The sequence below is a fragment of the Centruroides vittatus genome, unplaced genomic scaffold (assembly GCF_030686945.1).
Source record: "Centruroides vittatus isolate TY-2023 unplaced genomic scaffold, ASM3068694v2 contig_3018, whole genome shotgun sequence".
In the NCBI taxonomy this organism is placed as follows: domain Eukaryota; kingdom Metazoa; phylum Arthropoda; class Arachnida; order Scorpiones; family Buthidae; genus Centruroides; species Centruroides vittatus.
Window position 1 is genome coordinate 9,538 of NW_027121933.1, and position 24,753 is coordinate 34,290.

Consider the following 24,753-nt stretch of genomic DNA (forward strand, 5'->3'; position numbering starts at 1 on the left):
GTTTATTGACTCTCGCGATAGGGGGTAACGCGAGGTCTATTATAAAAATTTTTAGCAGTAGTACTGAATTTCTACTGACTTCACACGAATGAGTGATCTTTCTTCCCCATTTGCAAACAAACCCGATGATTATCGGTGAAACGTCAGATAACTTACAGCGAGTTGAAATTTGATATGTTTATTATTTTGTGTTTTTTTCATCAAATTACGTAAAAATAAATATTGAAAAGACAATTTTGTCAATACAAAAGTAATTTATACTACTAAATAGAGAACAAAGCGTAGAATTTAACGGAAAAATTGTAGTTCTTCTACGCGATAGAAAAAATTTATTAATTTCAAAATAAAAATGGCGGGTCTGACAGACCCATGCGACCTAAGTAAGAGAACGATTCCTAGCGATTCACACAGGGTTAAGCAATAAAATTATAAAAATTCATTTACAACCATACTAATTTCTTATCTTTTCAATTTTGTATTTATTGGTTAATTTCGGGATCGTTTTAATTTATCATTTTTTAAATGAGCCTACTAATGGATAAAACCACTAAACGCTGGTAGTTACTTGGTCGTGGGTTCGCACTTGCCCATTGGGCTGGGGTGAGGTCCCAGATACAGTCCGAATCTCGTCTAACGTACAAAAATTTAATTCATTTGAAAAAACATTTTGTTATAAAAAATGTATGAAATAGAATTGTCGCGAAAATATGAAATAAACAATACGGTCGACGCCGTCAGGTCGCCAACTAACGGTTTGGAATGTCCATCGGAAAGTCCGAGCATTGACTTCAACGGTCGTACACTTGACAAAATTTAGAACAAACGAGAAAATATAACATTATTTTAATAGAAAACACCATCGCGTGAGTTACGAGCGAAAGTTGTAAAATTCGAATAACACTTGGGGATGAAGTCGAACAAAGGTGTCAAATTGACTAACGCAGAGCGACCTTTCCCGCGTCCGATCTGGTCGTTTAATTTCACCTGGAAACAGGAAACAGACCAATCGAAAGGTGGAAAGAGAAGGGAACCATTCAAATTCAGAATTTCGGAGAGAAATTTTTTATAAACCCCGAGATTCAAGGACGAGGGTGATCGCTTCTCTCTTTTTAACCTGTTCGCTCTCTATGTCGGTTTAGTCGGTTACGTCATACTTTACTATAGCCTAGAAGCTTGCCAAGACAAGACGTTCAATATTAAATTTTTAAAAAAACAAAACAAAAAGAATGAATTACCTGCCGAATTTTCGGGATAGAGATACTCATCATAACTTATTGGATATTTTTCCTCTTCACTTCCTATTTCAAAATTGCCATAAGCCGTATTAATGTGCCTTCCATCCAAATCTCTCATATTAATTTAGTCATTTTGCACTTAATCTTCGTACGCCGACTTCCAGCCATTTTGGCCCTAGTCCGTTGATTGCCATCGAAACTCCTATAGATCTCCGTCAGATCGCGTGGAAAAAAGACTGTGACCGTAGACTGAACGTCCTATATCCGTTCGAGAGAAATTCTTGAGTGGAATTGTGTAAGCATTGTCTTTCCAAATAAACGGCTTGTGTTGTAAAGGTGTCTGTCTCATTATCGACAATCACACCCACATCACGTTGGCACCTTTCGTTCATCTTGATAAAAACAGGAATAACTGCCCTTCCTTCTCTCTATCGGCAAAACTCACACTGGCCATGTAGTGTTCGTGTTTTTTCACGTGTCTAAAGGTTCGTTCAGTCACATTGAGTAATTTAGAATTGTGGGAAATACAAAAAACGAGACCTATTCACCCGCAAGATTAGAAAAGTAAAAAACAACACATAAAAAATGAGTTAATAAACTAAATAGATTTTATACTTTTGAATGAGTTCGAGCTGTAAGCTGAAAAATGTTCGGGGATGATTTGATTCGAATATATGGACTTCCATTCTTTATTACTTTGCCACTTTCATTGTAGTTTGCCACACTCACACTTGAATTTCCGGAAGACCCGAGATTGTATCCAGAAATTTTTTCACGGGCAGTTTTTCCCGGATAAGTCAGGTCCTATTCTTAACCTGTAGTATACAATGGCTCTGGAAAAGACCCTCACAGTGTTTAAAATAACAATTCTTGTTACGGGATATCTTAATGATTACGGCTATAATAATTTAAGGGCTTATAAAAAAATGGAATTTTCCAGTTCCAGAATGAATACAATTCGTCAATAGAAAATTTTATCGTTAGTACATTTAAATTTTTGCTATATTGTAATTTATTGGTTTTATGTTATGTAAAATGTGCAATTTATTTATAAGTTAAATTTGTTTATTGTGGAATTGCTAATCATGTTATGACGGTCTTGATAAATCCTGTGTTTCGTCCTATGTGGCTAATGAGAGTGTAAATACCCAAAATGCATTCTAAAATTTGACTATGTTAAGCCGTTAAATTTATTCATTAGGCTATTTATTTTATAACTAAAATTTTTATTTATAAAAAGTAATTTAATTATTGATTTTTTCGAATTATTTTCTCTCCCTTTTAATAAAACAGTTCTTAAACTTGTTACACTCTCACAATGTCGGCTTCAATTTTTAATAATATTTTTTATTTATTTAATTTAAAATATATGCTCACCACCTCAAATTAGTACTGGCTTGCCCTTGTACACCATATTTTTCCTGTAACAATAGAGTCGTGCCGGTCATCTATCTAACACCCTTCAGGGGAAAATTTTTCAATTGAAATAACATAACGTCTGGTTTGAGGAGGTTCATATGAAGTAATCGTGGCCTTCTTGTCTCGTAATTTTCACATTTGGTTTCGACATTTATTAATCTAACAGCTTTCTCGAGATTAAGGAAAGGCAGACAGCGGAACAGACCACAGCGGGAATTTATAGATCTATAATTTTTTCAAATTGAAGTCCAATAAGCAGTAACATCAGGCCTCTGATACCTCGAGAAGTTATTTGGTAAGCTCTTACATTTATGCTATCGCGCATACATTACACATTATGGAATTTAAAACTGAAAAGACAGAAGAATGTATCTTGTAAAACTATTTCTATAAAAATATAATGATCCATAATGGTAATGCTTCTCTTGTATATTCAGAAATTACGAAAATACCATATCTACAGTATATTTTATCATTGAAGACGTTACTAATGTAGTTATTGCACGAATTCTAAAAGCGAAAACATGCATTCGACATTTTTATCAGTAGTAATACTTAAGTGTATTGATCATCTTGCAATTTTAAAAGCACTATAAATCTAAAGACTACCGTCTTTAGATTTATAGTGCTTTTAAAATTGCAGGCATTTTTCAGTTTTATAAATCGAATTTTTAAATCTCTTCCGTTTAGGAAAATCATTTAAAGTTAATAACTGAGTATGAGTAATTCATCGAGTAAAATAAGCAATAACATTATCTTATTTTTTAAATTGATCTTTTTTCTTTACAATAAATGTTTTAAAATTGTTTTAAAGTAAGAAGATAACCACTGTTACATTGCAAACTTCGAAGATTATTACATTTATGTAAGGAAGACATAATGCAAACTTCATTGAGTATAATGCCACGAATTGTAAATTTGGAACAGGGAATGTGTCTGAAATGTTTCCTTTCACCGTTTACCTCAATGTCAATGATTTACGGTTGGAATTTTTTCAATCCTTGCGCATTCGTCACAAGAAACCACAATTATTTGCTCAATCTACTGAATAAAATTTATTTATCTTTGATCGAATGTATGTACTGGATACATTTCTTTCTTACTTTTTGTATGACAATTCCTTTTGTGTCAAGTAAAATGCCCTGTATATCGTGGTATTTGATTGTCGACGACGACATTTTTGTCAAAGTAGGCGTGTGTCTTTTTGCCTTAACGTTTGCTGTAATATTCAGCATCGTCAGAAGAGTAAAATTAAATACAAAAATAAAACTAAGAAACTCAAATTACTTTTGCGAAAATCAATTGTTTTCTATCATTAATTACTCAGGAATTGCCACAATGATTTTGACAATAATTTTTACATTATGGCTTCAGTTCTTTAATGTATTTTTCTGTTATCACGATTTGAAAAAAAGGGAATTATTCAAACACGAAGCACTTTTCTGTACCATCGAACTTGGAATATGGATGGTTTTGCTCACTGGAGGTTTATTCCACGCTATATTCATTTTTTTAATGATTATTGTCATTTTATCAAAAGCATTCCAGAAAGTATCAGAAAAACTGTACTTACTACAAAAGTATAATACAAACTTGGAACTTGAATTAGAAGAAATTATGGCACAGCACCATGAAATTTGGACATTCGCCAATCAACTCAACGGACCGTTCAATTATGCAATAACGATTTTTTATGCTGCTTTATTAACAGAAACGTGTCTATTTTATTTTATTGCCATCTTCTCGAAAGTAAAACTTGTATTGAAAGTCTTTATTTTTCTAATTTGTGCTGTAATAAGTTTTCTATGTATTTTAGTTGGCTTCTTCGCATCTGTTTTTACTTCAAATGTAAGAAATTTTATTAAAATGAAAATAATTTCATTTACGGATGATCAAACGTTTTGCTTTGTTTTTCTCTTTCAGATGCAAACATCCTTTCAAGATATAAGAAGATTTGCTGACTGCGATCTGAGTTTAGAACAGAAATTAAAGGTAAAGTATTTTAAATTTGATTTTTTAAATAAATAACCGTTAATTTTTTCTAAAATTCAGATACAGTAATGACAGTCAATTATATAATTACTATACAGATGTTGAATTTTATGAAAAGATTTGGTAAAGTATCTCTATGCTTATCCGTGAATGATTACTTCAACGTTACCAAGAAATTTCCAATTAAAGTAAATTTAACTAAATTCTATATTATTATTTATACAAATTCTATATTGACATATGTAATTTCGAAATTTTTCAGATGGCAAGCTCTCTTTATTCTGTATTTTCTGGTCTTTTAAAACTGAGGACAGCTTCAAGATTTAACAAGTGACAGTTTCAAGATATTAATATTTATATAAACAAATATTATTTAAACATTATTTTTCGTAATTCTTACTTAATTATATATTTTACATTATGTCCTTTAATAATTCCTTTGTTCCTATATGAACTTCAAATATCTGCGTTTGTCGAGTGGGTTTATTTCGTCCTTCCTTAGTTTAATAGATTTTCAAAGTTATGTTTTTACAATGGAATGTAATTGTAATGAAGACTTTGACATATTTTTTCCGTAAATTGTGCAAATTCAGTCAAACCTGTTTTTATGCTCTCTTTTTATGTGCGATTTTTTTAATGCGAATTTTTAATTTATGCGGTTTTTTTTGTGCGATTTTTTATTTGTGCGGTATAGTTGGCGACTAGTCTCGTGCGATTCGTCATGTCTCACGTTGACTTATTATAGCTAAATAAACTTATTATAGCATAAATGCACTTATTATAGTAATATTATTGCATGAATATGCGAAAAATGAAATAATTTACTTTTTAAGTCAACAAAACACCACCTGGACAAAAATATGTAAAACAGACGATAGACCAGACGATGCAGTCAAGTGCTGACATCTGTTGTCAATAAATTCTATTTCGTACGGTTTTGAGTTTTCTATGTGACTTTTTTTATGCGGTCCCTGTTGACCGCATAAAAAAATATTTTTTAATTGTGTTGCGAAAACTATTTTTTACAGCCATTCGTGAAGTTTCGTGCGATTTTCTTTAATGCGTCTTTTTTAATGCGGTCCCTATCCCTCGCATAAAAACAGGTTTGACTGTACAATATTTAAATAAGAGACGTCGTAATTTGTCTGAGAATTTACCTCGAAAAAACTTCATTAAAAAGGACAGACCATACAGTATGGTAAACAGACACGTGGTGAAACTATACGTAGACGTCAACTTCTTACCTAACATGATTAATCTGTTCCTCTGTCAGTTCAACGATCAGTTTTTAGTCTAAAATTCAACTCGGAATATTTTTGTGTAAACAGGTTTAAATTATACATGTATATTTAATATAGAATAAATCAAGATTAGATGGCAAATATAAATACTGGAATGTGTGTTTGAAAATAAATTTTATACAAGTAATACATCTTAAGCCCGATGAGTTTATAATACATCACTAAACGATCGCCTAAATACTGGGCTACAATGTGGCTAGTTAAACGATCAGCACAAACTAATTTGTCACTAGAGGTAGACGTTAGGCGCCATCTCTTAAGTAAATTAATAATTATAATTAAATTATTAAATAATTTAGAACCTTCTGGAATAAAAGAACTAACCCGAGGCGGGGCTCGAACCCGCAACTTTCGCTTGCCGTTCGGTGTGCTTGCCAGTTACGCCACCCGGACCCCGAGCAAGTCTTCGCTTCCAGAAGTATATATATTTAGTAAATTAATTAATTATTAATTTACTTAAGAGATGGCGTCTAACGTCTATTTCTTGTGACAAATTACTTTGTGCTAATCGTTTAACTAGGCACATTGTAGCCCGATATTTAGGCAATCGTTTGGTGATGTATGATAAATTTTATTTTGGTAATCACAAAAAAATAGACAAATAAACAAATATATGTTTTAATCATTCTCATCTTCTGTCTAAATAAAAGATCTGGTAATTAACATTGCCTTCTGAGTAGTTCTTGACCTCTAGCGAACGTAAGATTAGAAGGGCATAATAAATTTGTGTGTTTGTCTATAAACCCCTTTATAATGGTTACCAAAATAAATGATTGTATGTTGCTGATTTTTAAAATTTGGTTTATTACATTTAAATAAAAGCTGGTTTTTTTCTTATCATGCCGAACACCACAATAACGAGCGAAGTAATCGCGTTTCCCGAAAAACTCAATTCGAATCAACAAAATATAAATTTTTCGCTAATTTTCCACAATACCTTTAGTGAAATCGGTATAAGGCTGAGCCCTCTACCAGAGCCTTCTCTGTTATTTTTGACAGATTACAAGTTAAATTTATAATTCGATTGTCTAAAGTATTATACACAGTAAACAAAAGCGTCCACTAATTTTAACTTTAGATTCTCGAGTCTAAGTAAACACAAAAATGTTTCAAAGATTCTAAAAGTCGAAAAAAAAAAAAAAAAAAACATTCTGTACAGAAATTGCGCTTAAACAGCACACATTGTAAGCATGATTTTTCGACTAACAAAATATACAGAATTTACACGTGTTCTCTATGTAAACCTGATTTACACTGTATTACAAATGTGTATCCGCGCCTTTCCTCTTTTGTTAAACTCATATCCAGAATGTTTATTAACCCTTCTTTCTTTTGTTTGTAGTGAAATGAAATAATAGTAAACGAGCAATTATTTATTGTGATGGCACCAGGCTGTAATTTTTTAAAATATATGCTCTCCACTTCAAATTAGTAGTGGCTTGCCCCTGTACATCATACTTTTTCTGTAACAATAGAGTCGTGCCGGTCATCTGTCTAAACACTCTCGAAGATCAATAAATTATTTATATAATAAAATTCTATTAAAGTATAAAATGCGACGGTTAAATTACAATTTCACTTAATTACTATAAAATACGAAGAGAATGTCGGATTGTGAGTTTAGGTGAAATTATTGCAAAAGTTTATTATCAAATGTATTTAATTTCATTAGGGAACTTAATGGATAGAAATTGAACTTCGTCTAAGAATGCAAGTTATTGTTTACTGTAACAATTAACACACATTCTAATCTTTATCAACAATAGTCGATAACCATTTTACGTCACAATATTCGGTAACAGAATATAATTACATAAGGATGAAGAACACAGGAATATAAGTGGCTGGAAATAATGAGGTGTTGGTTGAAATAAATGAGATAATATTCAAATTATTCGATATAACACTAACTACTTTACATGCAACTTTGAAATTGAAGAAAACTTTGAAATTTTATACGTAAATAATAAAAAATTTCAAATTTCTTTTCACCATTTACCTAATGGACTTAATGGTTTTCATCATATTTACTCTGTAAGAGGAAATTAGAAATGAAATGAAAACGTATGTGAAAATATTTATACTTATTGTTTAAAATGTTTTATCGTAAAATAAATGCATATAAGCATAAATAATTACATTTTATGAGCTGCGTCCTCTAATGTCGTATATCGACCCTGAAAGTAAATAATTGAATTGTTTATATCCTTGAGAATAGAGATTACAAAGATGAAATTTCTACATTAAAAAGTGATAGATTAAAGTTATAAATACAATTTATTGCCGACCGGATGAACCAAATCATTCTACCGCTCTTGGAGATGACTAAAAGAATTTTCTATGCCATATCCATACGGCAGGATCAGAGTGAGGAAACCAGATAAGGAACAGATTCTGATACCTACAGGACATTGGGGGCGTTAAAGCTTTATAGGGCTCAGTATAATTTTAATTGCAGGACCCCATGTACTGTACAGTGTTGATTTCAGACATTTTTCTTCGAGGCCCCTGGGCAGTTGCGTTTTTTTCCCATAGGAAGAATTTCCAAAACTTTCTAGAAATTTTTTTATCGGGAGTCAATCCAGTGTTTCCCAGAGCAGTAGGTTTACTCTTGAACTACATCGGCCACTATCTTTTGTAATATTTACTTATAAAATGTAACATCATTATAACACGAAATAAAAGGAAATATTAGAATATAAAGAGACACTAGATATAACGAGCTGTTTACCTCGTTATATCTAGTGTTTTCTCCATTATTTTAATATTTTCTCGAATCTTATCATCTCTGTGAAAATTACCACTTTCTTCATTTCCGTCTGGATTATTGTTTACGTTAGGGCCATCATTTCGTTCATTTTCATGGTTTTCAGCATTTCCATTATTGTCACCACTTCTACTTCCAGCATTGTCAACACTTCCTCTACTTCCAGAAGTTCCAGAATTCCCTTCATTTTTAGAATCTCCCTGTGTAATAAGTTAGAGATTCAAAAAAGAAAAAAGCGAGAAAATGTCTTATTATTTAAGTTAATTTTACAATGTTTTTAACTCTTTCTATCCTGTAGACATTATTTTTTTTTAAAAAAACCCTGTTTTTCTGTTATTAATATGTTACCTCAATATCCTGCTGGCGTCATTTTTCAAAACGATGTGTCTCCTCTTTACTTTGCGATTTAGATAAAACAATTTCGGAATGAAGTTTTCCGTACAGTTCTCGCCCCATTGAAACTTTTTCCTGAATAATTTTGTGAATAATCAAGCGTATCGTGCATTTGTGCATAACTTGAATGATCTGAGACAGAATCAGTCAGGCTATAAACAATGTCACACTTCACATGCTATTGAATATGTGGTTGAAGTGAAATAAAAGTTGGACATCTCCTACGTCACTGTTGATGTACATATCGCAGTGGGTTCAAGTGTAAAAAATGACGCCAGAGTTTTCGTACCGGAAGACACAACTTTCTCGTTAAATTATGATAAGTTTTCAATTTATACTCTTTTCTATTATAAAACATATTACTTACCCGTGCTCCACCACAGTTGCAGTTACATGTTATCGGTGGCTGATAAATAAATAAAAGTATTTGTAAAAAAATGTAATTATCACAAAATTTGTTTAGAATTTTTCAGATTGTAATAGTAAGAAAATTAAAATTCCAGCAAATTCATTCCCTATTTGTTCCTATGATAGCTGGACGAACTCTCAACAGGTATGATTAAAAACACTCCATTAGACGGAGAGCCGTGTACGTACGAAGAAGACCCTGTTTAACAAATCCTATTCAGTTCGTATATCTAGTGAGGGAAGGAGACCTGCTATGAAAAATCCCTGGGGGATTGTTTGCCTCGAAAAGCACAGGAATTTTTCAAGTAGTCGTCTGTCCAGTCCCTCACCCTCCAGCGGTCCCATTGTATGCTTCAATGAATCCTTAACAGGTATGATTAGAAAGACTACATTAATGTGGAAAGGGCAGAAAGATGAATGTATATTTCGTTCCATTCGTCTTTTCCAAAATCTAAATATATTATATCTTGAAACTTACACTTGTTAAAAATACAGAAAAATATAAGACACCATCAATAATAAATAAGTTGCAGAATTAACGATGATTTACACAGCACACAATTTACGACACATGAAAAAATTACTTACTAAAGTAGGACAAATATTTCTTCCTGGTTCGGGATATCCCTAAAAAACGTTAAATATAAATTTAGGAACACTCATTCAATACCATTTTCAGTTTATTATACAGTATTTATGTATTTTATTTATTGCTTTCATGTTTTAATTTATTATCAGGACATTTAATTGTTTTATTTTTATCTTAAATTATCTGTTTTAAGCTTATCGATGTGGTTATTGTTTAAGGTCTAGGAATGGGTTAAACACTATATGTTTAAACTTTCATGAAGTATAATACTGTATGCAATTACTGTATTTGAAAGTAAATTAATTTATTTAAAATCTAACGTAATGTTATTTATATATGACCTAGTTTCATGGCGCTACAATCGACAAATGACGTAATAATCTCCAGTTACATAGTTTGTTTCCTGTGTAATTATAGTCTGAGGTATGTACAATACAATGCCACGATGATAATATTCTAAATAACTCAGTACGGGTAGCAAATTATATCACAATTTAAATTAATATTTCGATTTAGATGTATAACTATACACTAAGATATAAACAAAAAAAATTATAGAATAATAATAATAGGTATTTCTATTTACCGTAATACCTCCACCTCCGGGGGGTGGCTATAAATTTAAAAAAGATTAAATTAAAACATTAAAGTATACTAGATGAAAAGTATATGTGTACTGTACGTATATATATAAAATATTCTGCAATGAGTTGCATAATTTAATCGGCAAAAGATTTTAAATTGCGAGTGGAGGCATCTGTTCTGAAATTTTATTTAAAAAAATTTTTATATTATTAATTATTATAAAATGGCAAAAATCGTAATTTTGACGATAGAGGAGTTTTGCCAAAAAATAAAAAAAATAAAATATACATGCTAATAAAGTAGTAAAATCTGCATTAAGTCCGTCCCCACTCGAGATATTACACATGACCCCCCATATCTTTCCACCCCTTGACCTTTAAACTCCAAAATTTAACAGTATAAATCCCCTTAACACTAGACATGTCAACTTTTAAAAAAATTTCCTATTTTTATGCTATTTTCAATGAATTGATGGGAAGAAGTCGCATAGCACAATATACTACATATACGTGTATAGTACCTACTATCATATTTACATTCCACTCCTGGTTGAATAGGAATGACATCTGTTGTATTAAACGAGTTATTAGTGTGATCGGATTCGGTGTAAAAAATATTTATAAGAAAAATTACATCTCTTTCATTATTATATTATTTATTTATTATATATGTTTGCCTAGGTAAATATCTCAAAAATATACTGTAATTTATAATGTAAACAAGTCATGTAATACATATTCTTTTAAATTCTTATCGTAAATGAATGTTTTTCAAACTGGGTTGGATTGGATTGAATTGGGTTGATGGAAAGCAGTGCAACAAAGGACCATGGACCATGGACCATCTGCCAATGTGGTCGCCTCTGTGGAGTAGTTTCTAAATTGGCTCCGATTTACGTGTCAGACACGAAGAAAATCCGGTAAACATCACGTAGTTGATCAGGCCCGGTAGTTGGTGCCTCACCAACCATGCCTCAATGGTTTTATTTCTACTCAGACTTCTCAAACTAACTGTAGAAAGAGTGAATTTAATATGTGAAAAATAGTACTTACTATGGGACGTCTATCATAGGGTACACCAAATCCCTAAAAATAGTTTAATATTAATAGATACTTATAATAATAATTAATTAAAACTACGTGTTGATACTTAAATTTTAATACTATATAATAAATAAATAATTATATTTTTAATTTATTTAATTAAAAATATATGCTCTCTATCTAAAATTCGTAGTGTCTTGCCCCTGTGCATTATATTTTTCCTCATAGCAAGAGTAATGCCACTTATCTATGTAATTCTGTTCTGGTTAAAACATCGAAATAGAAATAACGTGACTTGTGAACGTTTGTATACAGTTAATCTGGACCTTATGCCTTGATTATCTCTGCATTTCGTCTGGTTATTTACTTATCTAATATCATTCTGGAGATTAAGGAAAGACATACAGACAGATAGACGAGAGTGGGAATTTATATTTATATTTTTACAATTTTTTTTAATTTCTGTACTCTGAATACAAAAATAAAGTTCAAAATTTCCTGGCACGTAAGGTATTTGAGTTGTTATCTTACAGTTGAAAAAACTTAATGTTAAAATAAAGATATGTGGAGACTCAAAAGTTATAGGGCTATTACTGGGAATGAATTTGTTCCAGGTCAAGCTAATGTAAAGAATATATCTCTATGTAGTGAGTACAGACAAGTAAGAATATATCTGTAGTTGATCCCAAAAAATTCTTGTTACTCCCATTGCATATAAAACTTGAATTAATAAAAACTTTCGTCAAAATACTGGCTAAAGAAGGAACTGTCTTTTCAAAACTATTGTAAAATTAGTTGTGAAATGTCCCTTAAACTCCACTTTTTACATTCGCATTGAGATTTTCTCCCGAAAATTTTAGTGTCATCAGTGATGAATGAGCAAGGGGAGAGGTTCCTATAAGATATCCTAACAATGGAACAATGGTATCAAGACAGGTGAGATCCTGGAATAATGAGAGACTACTGCTGGTTCCTTATGGAAGAAAGTGACATGGTGTGTAAATGAAAATCAGCATTTGCAAAACAGTTAGCGATAGTAGATTGAGCATAATTGTAATTGAACTGCAATTTGAAAAAAAAATAAATAAATAAATGTAGACTTATAGATTCTCACTGTCTATCTGCCTGTCTGTCGTTCCTTAATCTCGAAAACTGAATTAGATAAAAGTCGAGACTAGATGTGGAAAGCTTAGGGCAAGAGGCCCCGACTAACTGTATACGAACTTCCGATACAAACTGGAAATCATGTTATTTCAATTTGAAATTTTCCGCTGAAAGGAATTAGAATATATACGTGCTGGAAAATTATGCTTACTACATTCGTAAAAAGGATGCATTATAGACTCCTATACATCCACTTTAATATCAGTCGCATTAATTTTTTTTTATTTGTTGAGTAATGCAATCAAGGTTGCCAAGTTGGCAATTTCTACTAAATTTGGTGGAAAATTTCGAGGGACTGAATCTTATATTTATACAGTGTTGTGTTATAAAGTACTGTACTTTCTTGAGCAAAGATAAAAAAGAAATAACAATCTTCAATATGGTGCCCACGCTCGAGCCCCCAAATTCGACATGGATATCGTGCAACGTTTAGAGGAAAAGTGTTCAAATTTAATAGGAAATGGAGTTTGAACTTGGTGGGAAAACTTGTCTACGACATGAAAACAATGCACGAATCCACTAATGTCGGGTTACCGAAGTTTCGAATTAGCCAACTGCCGAATTACTGAGAGTGTGCTATATAAACTACCTGTAACTAATATTTTGCATAAAAGGGATTAAAAAAAATTCAGTATTCGTTACAATTGTCAGATGACAAGAAATATTAAAAATTCAATAAATGTTTATACACAAATAAAGTGATATTTTAACGTAAATTAAAATAATTAAAAAGTATTTACCGAAGGGCGACTTCCGGAATACCATCCATCTCCGTATCCCTGGGAATTAAAATGATGCAATAAATTCATATTGTCAAATTACAATAAAAGAAATATTTCGTGAAATTCTTCTGAATTTTACATGTTGTGTGTTGAGTTAATAGAGTTACCTTACTCCATTCATTCAATACACAGCATATAAAATCTTGCAATACACAGATTTGCCAAAGGGGTGCTACCCGAGAAAACTTTCTACGGAAACTTGTCCCTTATTTACGTGTTAGGCACGTGAGAAAGACACGAAAAACTCCACGTGGCAGCTCATTGGAGAGGGACGACAGCTATCAATGTTTAGTGTTTTTGGCCACTCGGACACTAAGGACATCTTTTAAGACGAATTTTTATCTGTTAAATCGGGGTTCGTTAAATAGAGTTATAATTTTGAACGAAAAAAATTCATTTTTATTTACTCACACTACTTTCGAAGTTCCTGCCTATAATGAAAACATGATATAAATTTTAAACTGTAAAAATCTGACAAACGATAATAAAATTATAATAAACACTAAAAGCCATTTTAAATAACGCATTGTGTTTAGTGGTGTTGATATTAATATATTAAACTATTCAAATACTAACCGTGAATAATGCAGATGGCAGGTAGGACCAGTAACGCAGTGTATTGCATCTTCAAATATACGCAATAAACGAGATAAAAAAGTGAAATAAAGAAATTTTAGCAGGAATTACGTAGCGAATTTAGAAAAAAAATCCTTTTATTTTATTGGATAATAATTAAATATAAAGTTACTTCCTCAATCTTGTTTGATGAACCTGCTCGACAGAATCGAATAAAATTAACTATTGTATTTATATGTTTAATTATTTATTAAATTACTTGAAAATTTTAATATAAAAAGGAAACATAAGAGAAAGTTTAAGTGTTATAATGACTTTCTCTACAGAATTTCACAAAAGGAAATTGAACTGGTACTTTAAATGAAGTAATGTCAATGTTAAAATTCATTTAATATAGTATTCATTTAATGTAAATGAGTAGACATATTGACGTCAGCGAATAATAAATACCTGTATAATTTTTCATGTAGTTTAGAGAATATATATTTTTGATACTGTTTCAGTTAAGACAGTTGGATACACAGCAGGTGGTAAAATAAAACACATAGTTTCCTATAAGCTCGGTAGTTGTGATAAAATTAAAAATAAGGTAAAAAGCAAAATGTATTTTCTTCAAATGAAGTGTGTAAGGCATTTATTCGAGGAAAATTTATTTAAATATGTTATTTGCGTTATTTCAACTGAAGTTTAAATTAATCCCTTTCCCTTCACAGTCGGCCATTTTGTGTACGACTTACGGCCGTAATCTGTAGGTTGTTATATCAGTGTTTTAACGTATGTGGTGATTAGAATGATTGGAACTTTTGAGTGTTGATTGAATGTTATATAAGGTGTTAACGCTTCAGTTTAAATGTGAATCTAAGTCAGATTACGAGTTAACCGTCCTTCGAATTCAGATAAATATGCAACTCTGTGTTCGAGATAAATAAGTCTTCCTTGATTGGATGCAAGCAAACACGTGTGTTAAAAATGGCGGATATACACGTACGAATCGAAAGCAGCGTATGTAATTTTACCAACTTCGGAAAGTAATATCACTGGAATTGTTTTAAGACAATATCTACTATATAAAATTGAAAAACTGGGCAGTCTCTGTTGCAATATGCCAAAAACTGCTACTAGGGGCGCCCCTAGCTATTATTTAAATGAACAATAAACTCAGTTTTATGCGTAACAATATTAAAATAACAATAAATGCGGTTTTTTGACAGCGTTTTAATAGGGTACGCCATGAGAAATTCAGTATATTATTATTTTTATTTGTAATATGAATTTATTATTTATACCACAGAATGACACCAATGCTACTAGTTAGAAAATAAAAAGACAAATGCTATTTTTTCCAAACTGAAGAGATATCTGCATAGTAGGCAAAGTGTATAAGGGTGCTTAAGGTATCACGCCAAACAAAACAATTGTGGGATTGTTACAAAAATCTAAAAAAAAAGCGTTGAAAGAAGCACAGAAAAAAATGTCTTTATTTAAAACAGCTGGAGGGAAACCATCGATGTCAAGAAAAACGGATGGATTGGGAGAAAAATTACTTTCTACAGGAGTCCTAACACAGCCGTTAGAAAATAACTCAAATAAAACGAGTAATTATCTACTGTGACATCGTCACAATGCCAAAATTTTAATCATATTTTTAATTTTTTTAACATAAAATACCACAAATTAATAGTGGCTCGCCGCTGTACATCATCATACTTTTCCTGTTAGCAAAGAAGTTTGTATGTAGTTAATCGGAATATCCTGCCCAATGGTTTCCATATCTGGTCTCGTCTGAGACCAGTTATGGAAACCTTTTGGAAAGCTTAGGGGTAAAAGAAATACATTGAGAGTGTCAATGTATTCCTGCACGTCTTTGTTTTTGTTCTAAATGTGTGTTCTAATATCTTGTAATATTTTCCTAACCTCTTTCATTAATTTTAGTGTTATGTTATTTTTAGTGTATTATACTAACCGTAATTTACGGACTTGGTACGAAGTACAGTGACTACATCAGAATAAATTAATGCATGTATGTCCGAAAATGTTCATTCTGATTAAATATATTTTGGTAATATTTGTGTATTTGGATAGTGTAAGGTTTCTATCTTGTATATTCAGTGAGTTTTCTCGAAATAAATTTGTAAACATGTTCGTTAATTCTTTGTGCATAGTACAGTAGAGCATCATTTATCCGACTTAATTGGGAACTGGGGTTGGTCGGATAACTGAAAAGTCGAATAACCGAAAAGTATGAAAAAATATATTATTAGTGTATAGTGTATTAGGCCTGGTTTAAATGCTAGCCTCCCTTTCATGGTCGAGCCAGTGCTGCCAGCTAAAACATGCAAAAATTTAACAAAAATAATATTAAAGTAGCCAAGACATAACCAAATATTGTAGCGCCACATCACTAGCAGACATTTGAATTTGCCGACTAGAATGCGGTCGGTTAACCGATAAGTCGGTTAATCGGGGGTCGGATTAATCAATGCTCTACTGTATTTGTTTTCATTGGTGTGTACGTCTTCTTGAGTGAGTGTTGTTGACATATTATCAGTAAATGTTTATCAGTGTTTTTGTGTGTTCTGTAACTTGTCATCTATATATATAATCGAGACGAGTTGATAATAATAATAATAATAATAATTAGTGCAGAGCCCAAACGGTTAGGAGTTGAAAGTTGAAATTTGGTACACAGTTAGGGTACGTCACGAGGACGCACACTAAGAAGGGATTTTTCGAAATTCCTCCCCACGGGGGAGAGGGACAGGATTAAGTCTTAACACTTCCATCAACAATGGAAGTGTTAAGTAACAATGGAAGTGCCGAGTAACAATGGAAGTATTAAGTAACAATGGAAGTGTTACGTAACAATGAAATTGTTAAGAGAAAGCGACGTGCAAGACGCAGATGCGGTTTTTTTCGTTTTTGCGGGAAATCGAACATATTTTTAGACCCATCTAAAAATTCTGTAATTAGTCTGGAAACAGGGGACCCATACCCATTTCTTGCATTCTGTGAAAACGGGTAAGGTTAACTATAACGTAATAATCTTAATCTTCGCTACCGTTACTTTTGCCCGAGCAACGCCGGGCCTACCTGCTAGTTTAATATATTCGATTGATATTTGTGGAATAAGTTTGTCGGGTGTTATTTTCTGATCAACAATCTTTTGCTCTATAATAGTGAGTTATGGATATATTTATGTGAATTTGTCCTGTAGAATCTGTGTCATGTTTCTTTCCAGTTTCGTGATGGTATAGTAGATACAGATGATAAATTTGTTCATGCCTTATTTTCACTTAAACCCGTCCGTGAAATTTTTCCAATTTTAGTGATCAGTAACAGAATTGCTGGATAAGCAGTTTGGCTCAGTTGGTGTGGTTGTGTGCTAGTGCTGGGTCCTCTACGGGTTGTCAAGGGAAACCGTAACAGATGTTTTGAAATTACCTTTTTCTCAACTCATGAACGCGGACATTTTGAATATCCGAGCCGTATTAAACTGAAAATATCTCACAACCATGTTTTTTCTCTACAGAAGTAGACATGGTTATATACCTAAAGCCAGACGTTTATAAAACACCTCAAAGCTGCCCACTCTGTTTCTTCTCTTCCTATGATCCTTACTATCATGTATCGTCTCCTGGAAACCTATGTTTTTGCCAGCATTGCTCAACTGTTCATTGTATCTACTGAGTTTCTCACAACTGGTCATGGAAGTAACTAACCAGAAAGATATTAATATTATCATTATTTACTACGCTAATGATTTTTCTTGTGTCTTATTGTGTTTAAACCAATGACGTTTTATTAATAGTTATATAGAAATGAATTATTATATTACAGAATAGTACACATCTGCAATACAAGAATAACATAATGAAGTAAAATTTACATTTATAATGAAGGGGTCATACAAAAGTTTCATTTTCACACTCCCCTCTTCACAGTAGAAGAGAAGAGAGAGAGAAGAAAAATGTTTACATTAAACGTTTTATACACTAGACATCACCAATTTAATTGCACACGATATTAGTTACACTCGTATAACAACACAGGCATATAAAATTAATTACTGACTTTATTTTCTAGTTATATGTTGTATAATACATTCATTATAAATAAATAGTTCATTTATAACATTCTGTAACTGTTGTTTTCATAATTTGAAAATTCGAAGAACTTCTGAAATGTACCATAAACTATAATTAATAATTTAGTCGAATTACTTTAAAAATTTATAAAATAAATTGCATAAAGTCATACTATCATGTATCTAACTCAGTTCTGGAAAAATCTTTGAATTAAAATAACGTGACGTGACCTATCCTGACCCTAAGATTTTCATATCTGTTCTAGACTTTCATCTAACTCCGAGATTAAGGAAGACCAGACAGACAGAATTAGAAAATTGCAGTTCCATAATAATTTAGCATAAATTTATATAGAATTAAACAAGTATCCTGCTTCTATTTAAACTCAATTAATTAAAAATTAGTTTTAATTATTATTTTTAAAAAATTACTGTAAATTGTGGACCGTTTCCTCCAGTTGAAGCCTGTATAACAAATGATAAATCAATTACTGTTTATCGATTGAAAATCGTTTCAAACATGTTTATGTACAAATAAAATAAACGTTACATTACCAGTTGACTTAAATTATATTTTCCATTTTCACGTGGAACCTAAGTGAAATATACAAACAGTCAAAACAGATCTCTTAATGTACAGTATATTATTTAATATTTATATTTGAAAGTTGTATTTCTAAAAATAAAACATCAATTATAGAAAAAATTTTCATTTACCTCCATTTTCTTTAGCGTATTCGCTGTTTCTACTATTTCCTCCAATTTCGTAGGGATCACCATTTCCTCTATTTCCTTCGGGATTTTCATTTCTTTCGTGTGGACCACCACTTTCTCCATTTTTGTGGTAGTCAGTATTTCCATTGTTTTCGCGTGAACCATCATTTTTACCAGTACCGCTATTTCCAGTATTTCCATACGGACTACCGCCTCTACCACTTTCATAAGGTCCTCTGTTCTCTCCTTGAAGTCCACCGTGTCCTCCATTTCCGTAGGGATCGCTATTATTTCCTTGAGGTTCACCATTTCCATGGGGACCACCGTTCCCTCCTTCAGGTCTACCATTTTCTCCATTTCCATCAGAGCCTTCGTCTCCTCCTTCAGGTTTACTATTTCCTCCATTTCCGTATGGACCATCGTTTCCTCCTTGAGGCCCACCATTTCCTCCATTTTCATGTGGACCATCGTTTCCTCCTTGAGGCCCACCATTTCCTCCATTTCCGTATGGACCATCGTTTCCTCCTTGAGGCCCACCATTTCCTCCATTTTCATGTGGACCATCGTTTCCTCCTTGAGGCCCACCATTTCCTCCATTTCCGTATGGACCATCGTTTCCTCCTTGAGGCCTACCATTTCCTCCATTTTCATTGGACCATCGTTTCCTCCTTGAGGTCCACCATTTCCTCCATTTCCGATATGGACCATCGTTTCCTCCTTGAGGCCCACCATTTCCTCCATTTCCGTATGGACCATCGTTTTCTCCTTGAGGTCTACCATTTCCATATGGACCATCGTTTCCTCCTTGAGGTCTACCATTTCCTCCATTTCCATCAGGGCCTTCATTTCCTCCTTGAGGTCTATCATTTCCGCAAGGACAGCCGTTTCCTCCTTGAGGTCTGCCATTTCCCCAAGGATAGCCGTTCCATCCTTGAGGTCTACCATTTCCTCCATTTCCGAAAGGATTCCAGTTCCATCCTTGAGGTCTACCATTTCCTCCACTTCCGTAAGGACCTCCGTTCCATCCTTGAGGTCTATCGTTTCCTCCATTTTCAGGGTAGTGCTAGATAGATGCAAAAATTTTAGAAAACGGTAAACAAACAAGAATAGAAATGATTTTGTTTTTCATATGAATACATAGAAGTTAAATGAAAGAAGATACTTTTAAGTAGTATAATGTGTGGGCAACTATCTACAGGTAGTTATGATACACGGATAACACTCAGGTGATTTTGAATTTACCTTTATTTTGTTTATGCTGAATCGCATTAAATTATGTTGCAAACTGATACTTATTGATATGGAATAATATCTGCATTTCCACCTATCGACACAAGAATCGTATACAATATTTTTATACAGTAGTGTCCTGACTTAGTGTTGACTGAGAAGGTGACGATTTACCGAAAATGACAAATTTTATGAAATTTCGATTTATCGAGAATCGAGTTTCGGAACTGTATTCTACTATAATTGCTTTTTATAGTAGAAAACAGTTCACTAATTTTAAATGTTTGCTTTACATTTAAAATTAGTGAACGTTAAAGTAAACAGATTCCGTCACTTTTGAGCAAACCAAGAAACAATGTAATTTCCTAATTGTTTCCAGAATTCTTCATACATACACACACACACACACATATATATATATATATATGTTCATAATTTTCTTGATATCACAAATAGAGTAGGCTACGATAGAATAGGATTGACGGAATAGGGCAAGACAGCACTTGTGGGAGATCTGTCAACGGGCTGCTTTCCGGGAAAACGTTTTATGGGAAACTTTCCCCTGTTCTGATGCTAGATACATGAAGAAATTCCGGAAAATTCCACATAGCTAGTCTGTGGGTAAAGTGAGAATCCGCGACTGATTACAATAACCAATTCTTTAGTGGTTTCATACACTCGATCACTGTTGGACTGATATCAGAAAAACTGAGCAAATCCAATCACGTTAACATAGCATTACTTATTCTTGATCTTCCAGGTACAACATCCTTGAAAATGAAAATGAATTTATTTTTCACTTTTTGTCCTGTGGATACCAAGAGAACCTCTTTTCCATACCCATCGTGGGTTCAATTAGGCCCCACAATGGGCAGTCGGGTAACGAAGGAGAGGACTCGACGTATCGGGACAGATTACTAGTAAAAAATTAAGATGTTGCTCACCCGAATTCGATCTCGATTCTCTCTGAGCGTTTTGTAACGAGAGTCAAACTGTAAAATGAAATGATCAAACTAAATAAATTATAGTAGAAATTCGCTAATTCGACATTTACGGGACAAGATCAGTGCGGGATTATTGAATGTTCTTGTATTTTCATAAAATTTTATATGTAATTCTAACGTACCAGACATCCTTATGCATCTTTTTTTTTTACCAACCACGCTGCTGTTTATTCTTTAATTTGCCTGAAGATGATACAGTGCATGATTGCACTCTATTGTGACTGATTAAAACTCTGCAGAAGTATCAATTAAGACGTTATTGCACAAAATCAACATTTACAGTAATTCTTGGGTATATAATGTCACGTTACTTGACATCTGTGATGCGTTTAAGGTCAGAATATAAAGCGCAGACTAAATGAAGAAAAAACTAGGCTGCCATTAACATAAATGCTGTTTGACGTCTATTCAAAACTAATGACTAATTTAACTGTCTATTTTGATAATATGACATAAAACAATTATTTTCCAGACATCTTTTGTTTTTCAATCAGGGTTTTCAGTTCACCATGCGCTCAAACAATTTTTACTTGCGGAATACAATGCATATTATTATCGTGTAGTTCCACAGTATTGGCTACTTTTGAAAGAATGCCGGATTAACACACTTTAATTTAAAGCCAGCCAGATGGCCTTGTTCGATTCCGCCATATTGAGGACAAATGGCCATGGCTATAGTACAGTAAATGGTGCATTGCATTCATGAAGTAATCATGTAATCATGCAACTGCATTTATGAAGTAATCATGTAATAATACAACTACCATCTTTAACATTAGACCTTCTGGCCTTTTCATCAACATTAGTATTACGGGTATGTATTATAATCAAATATCTTTGAATCATATAAACGTAAAATTATGCTTAAAATCAATTGTATAATGAGCAAAAACTATAATTACTTACTGGAAAAGGAAATTCTGGTCGCTATAAAGTGTTAAATATTTATTATATAATAATAATAATATATGCCTTATTTTATAATAATATTATAATAAATTATACTGGTTGCAGGCGTAATTTTAGCAAAAGTATGTTTATTAAAATTACTGATATTTATTGAATATATTATTAATTCCAATATATATTTTCATAACAAATTAATTGTGAACAATCTTTCAAGAGAATTGCATTCCGGAAAAATTTTCTATTTAAAAACTGGTCCCTTAGTAGGTATTAGACACGTGATCCGGAAAACTCCTTGTGGTCAAGCTTGAACCCTCAACCATGGACGTTCAGTGGAATTAACCACTAGTTCACTGGTAGGAAAAATATACTATTGGTATATCTTCTATCCTATCAGCTTATAGTTGATAACAGTTAGGTTTTCGACATCTTTCATAATTTACAATTGTCATAATTATTTGTAATTAAATAATATGAAACAATCATATAAACTTACCATAGGAGGAAAGTTTGGAACACCTCCAGGTCTACCAAATTCCTGAGTTGAAAAATTTTAACGTATGAAACTTAAGTACAAATCATACATCAAAGATGACAAATTAATGAGTGATGATTTATTTAAAGTAATGAAGATGCAATATCACAAAAGTAGAAAGTAAAAACTTAAAGGAAATAATGACAGACAGAAAATACTGATAAATATTTTAAAGCATATACTGTATATATATATATTGTTTAACACATGAATTTCTCTATAATGAATTGTGTTTCTCTTATAACTAGAAGAGTCTTTACACCATGTTCGTATTTGTTAAAACAAATATAAACAGTTCTTATTATATTTAGAAAAAATATATATTTCTTTTCGGACTATACAGTACATACAAATGAGTCCAAATCAGGATTTAAACTCATTTTTGAGCTATAATAATCTAATAATTTATATTTCAATTAATTTATTAAAGTTAAAAGTTCATTTAATTGTTGGAAATCGAAGTTTTCATAAATTTAATGCTCGTGATTTGCATTACATTGAGTGGAAAGGTAATTTTTCATATAATAATAACAAATTACGATAAGTAAACTTCTTACCCCAGGAAAAAAGCTTTCATCTGGCCTCTAAAATAAATTTTTCAAATATATAAATGCATCGAGTTCAGAACCAGATCTTAAATTATATTCAGAAGGTAAAATTAAATTAGGATCTTTAATTAAAATAAATTACAGTTTATACTTACGCCAAAACCTACATTTCCACCGCAACCCTACACAAAAATTATAATAAATACTTTAAAATCTATAAAATAAAACTTGAAAAATTAATTAATAATCTTAGTTTACCACTTAAAGTACTCGTGTTTCAAGCTGATAATTAATTAATATTTACGAAAGATGACATGAAACAGAAAATATGTTGGTTTGTATGCCATGCAAATGACATCCAATCTAACCTAATTTCTGTTTTGTGCACCCCAACTCGCAATTCCAATCCCAAAAAAGCATGAGGATTGGGTTGCAATGCGTCCGATACAGCTATTATATTGATGTATGATCAGTAAAATGAAATTCTGTTGATTCCACAAAGTCCAAAATATCCCTTAACTCAATACAACTTCTTTTTCGATCGTCCACTTCCTAAGACAGATATTATCACACCCGATGACAAGACTGCTGACTTGAACGACTCTTCGTCAGATGATCGAAACCCGAACTCTCTATTGAGATTCTCGAATATAAGGGAATGCACCCTTAGTAACAACGGGTCGTCACATAGAATAAGAGCAGGGAGACAATCGTCGGACAATCGAAAGACAAGACAGACTTTCTATAAATAATTGATAAATATTCGGCGGAGACGTGGAGATCTTCTAGGTGCATAGGCGCCATAATACGGTCCGAAAGACTTTTCCATATAATCTGAGGAATAAGTTCTCAGATACTCCCCATAAGAATAATTTTTCTCTATAAGGGGATCCATGATACAACAAGAACAAGCAAGATTTAAACTCAGAGGTATTTTTAGATCGATGTAAACTCTTACTCGATAATAAGCAAGTAGAAGTGTACTTAGGCCTTTCACCTAGTTTTCAGGTTTATAACCATTAAAATTTCAATCTATGTCAATTGTATTTATCCTTGTTTGCTTAGTTTATTAAACGTTTTATTATTTGTTAATTTGAAGTTGAGTGATATTACTTTAAAATCAGATGCCTTTTGAAAGAAATCGAGCCCTCTTTTTTGAACGAATTGATCTTCAATCGCGAGTTATGACGCGATATTAAAATAATAATTTTTACTAGTGTCAAGAAATAGACCCGGAAACTCGTAAGACTTCCAGTCACTTTAAAATCTTTCATCGTAGTCATTCAGAGACAAGGTGAGCGGATCTCACCGATCTGTGCCGATATGTTAACTCCCTTTTGACCCCGGCTTCTCACATAAATTAATACGGTCTTACATTTTCAGAATCTTTACTTAACATTAGACAAGCACATTTAATCAAAAATCATGAAATTTTGCATTTAAATAATTACGGTATTTGTAGGAAAAATTATTTAAAT

At 32.2% G+C, this 24,753-nt stretch overlaps 1 protein-coding gene across 1 annotated transcript; it reads right to left on the reverse strand.

The window, feature by feature from the left end:
• Nucleotides 1-8,089: 8,089 nt before the first annotated feature.
• LOC136972823 (dermokine-like) lies at nucleotides 8,090-14,303 on the reverse strand. The gene is made up of 9 exons (XM_067267459.1): nucleotides 14,255-14,303; nucleotides 14,090-14,109; nucleotides 13,637-13,675; nucleotides 11,742-11,774; nucleotides 10,691-10,717; nucleotides 10,104-10,142; nucleotides 9,475-9,513; nucleotides 8,749-8,914; nucleotides 8,090-8,124 (listed from the first exon to the last, which is right to left on the reverse strand). The coding sequence occupies exons 1-9, from the start codon at nucleotides 14,301-14,303 to the stop codon at nucleotides 8,090-8,092; spliced, it is 447 nt and encodes a 148-aa protein (XP_067123560.1).
• Between the last annotated feature and the right edge of the window lie 10,450 nt (nucleotides 14,304-24,753).

Coding starts and splice junctions, on each gene's coding strand:
- LOC136972823 (XM_067267459.1), bottom strand. CDS start 14,303: ATGCAATACACTGCGTTACTGGTCCTACCTGCCATCTGCATTATTCAC. Junction 9,514..10,103: donor GAAATATTTGTCCTACTTTA/GTAAGTAATTTT, acceptor TTTATTTATCAG/CCACCGATAACATGTAACTG. Junction 8,125..8,748: donor AGACGGAAATGAAGAAAGTG/GTAATTTTCACA, acceptor ATTTACTTTCAG/GGTCGATATACGACATTAGA.